The 2,019-nt window shown below is 42.4% G+C and overlaps 1 pseudogene and 1 gene segment (V, D, J or C); both read right to left on the bottom strand.

The window, feature by feature from the left end:
* Positions 1–13, bottom strand: part of LOC106001064 — a 3,416-nt pseudogene extending 3,403 nt beyond the window's left edge.
* A 235-nt stretch (positions 14–248) lies between these two features.
* On the bottom strand, positions 249–839 carry LOC106001078. The segment is given in 2 exon segments: positions 249–607; positions 732–839. Coding segments are annotated over 2 exon segments (378 nt in total).
* Positions 840–2,019: the final 1,180 nt, after the last annotated feature.

The raw sequence follows: 2,019 nt of genomic DNA on the forward strand, positions 1-2,019 counted from the left end.
GATTAACTAGCATGTCTCAACATTACAAATGAATCCCAAATAATGCTCTCACAGAATCCTCGTGTGATGTGATCTGTGTGCTCTATTGAATCAAGAGGGCATTGTCATGTTTGTACTACTGCATAGAGCACCAGAGTAGGGAGAATTATGCCCAGCCACTTCTACCAAAATCTTCGAGTGACCTTCAGAGTCTGTCTGTATTTGAGAAGCTCTGTCAACAGGTGGAGGCCCCAGGAGGAGCAGCTGGAACAGCCCAGCCTCTCACTTCTGCTTCCCTGGGAGGTTTATGTAGTAACTTGTATCACTGTGGGTGGGTAACTATTACCCTGTACACAATAATACATGGCAAAATCTTCAGTCTGCAGGTTGCTGATAGTGAGAGAATAATCTGTCCCAGATCCTCTGCCACTGAACCTGGATGGGACACCTGATTCTAAATTAGATGCTTTGTATATCAGGAGCTTGGGAGCTTTCCCTGGTTTCTGCTGATACCAGGATAACCAATTGCTAATGTCCTGACTGGCCCGGCAATTGATGGAGACAGTGTCTCCTAGAGTTGCAGACAAAGAGGATGGAGTCTGGGTCATCTGGATGTCACATCTGGCTCCTGGCAGTAGAAACATAAAAACAAATTTCCACCTTGATAATCATGGTACAAGAGGCTTCCCTGAAGTACCAGACAACCCTGAATATATAAGGCTGGGTTAATCTCCAGCATTTTCCTTCCTTACCTGGGAAGCAGAGCAGCAGGAGCCCCAGGAGGTAAGCAGTAGTCCTCATGTTCATGCTGTGTATTACTGGGACTGACTACTGCACAGGGTGTGAGCAGCCTATGAATAAGTGCTCAGGGCAGTGGGCTGTACTCTAGGCACATGAAAATCAGCAGGGGTGGGTAGAGCTGGGTACAGCTGCAGGATTGGCTCAACTCAGTGAGTCACCACAGGCCTTGTATCCACAGATGTCCCAGAAGACAGAAAAATAAAGTGTCTGCAGAGAATGTGTTTGTCCCTGGAGACCATTTGACTGTAGAAGACAGTTTCATGACATTTTGAAATGTATAATGCACAGAAGCAAGTGGTCTACCAGGGTCTTTCTTAAATATATTGATATATATTCTTGTTTCTTCTTAGATCTTTTATTCACTCTAAATAATTCTTCCTGGAAAAAAATCACTTTGTCTTCTCTTTACCAAGTACATATACTCTGAAAATTGTTTTGTTCTTTCTCCTTGTTTCCTTCCTCCCTACTTTCTTTCCTTCCTTCCTTCTTTCTTTCCTTCTTTCTGTCTTCCCTTCTTTCTCTTTCTTTTTCTCTCTCATTCTTTCTTCTTTCTTTCTTTTTTTCTTCCCTCTCCTCTTCCCTTCTTCCTTCCTTCCTTCTTTCCTTCCTTCCTTCCTCCTTCCCTTCCTTCCTTCCTTCCTTGGTTGCTTGTTTTTTTTTTCATTTCAGTTTAGTTTTTGTACCTGAAGCTTCAACTCTGAGTATTGTCTGTTAGCTTTTTCCCTGAAGGTTAATGTTCTACCATATGAACCACACATCAATTTCTGACTTTTTGGTGATTAATTGGACATAATATTCTCATGGAATTTCTTGTGCCGGCTGGCATTGTACAACCATTCTCATATCTCACATTCAAGAATAGGATATAAGCACCTAGCTTATATCTGCCACCTCTCTGTGTATTAATCCTGGTATATGAACACGGGGCCTGGGTGCTGTTCCTTAGATTTTTGTGCGCAAGGCTAGCACTCTGCTATACCACGTTAGGCATGGCTCTACTTCCAGATTGTGCATGGTTAATTGGGAATAAGAGTCTCATAGACTTTCCTGCCTGAGCTGGCTTTAAATTGCAATCCTTGGATCTCAGCCTACTGAGTAGCTAGGGTTACAACCATGAGGCATGGGTGCCTAATTGTTTAATAGCTTTTTAAATAAAATTATTGTTTTGATCAAAATGGAAGTACAGAGGCCTTACAGTTACGTAAGTCAGAAAGTACATTTCTTTTTGAACAGTGTCAC

The sequence above is a fragment of the Dipodomys ordii genome, unplaced genomic scaffold, assembly GCF_000151885.1.
Source record: "Dipodomys ordii isolate 6190 unplaced genomic scaffold, Dord_2.0 Scaffold261, whole genome shotgun sequence".
In the NCBI taxonomy this organism is placed as follows: domain Eukaryota; kingdom Metazoa; phylum Chordata; class Mammalia; order Rodentia; family Heteromyidae; genus Dipodomys; species Dipodomys ordii.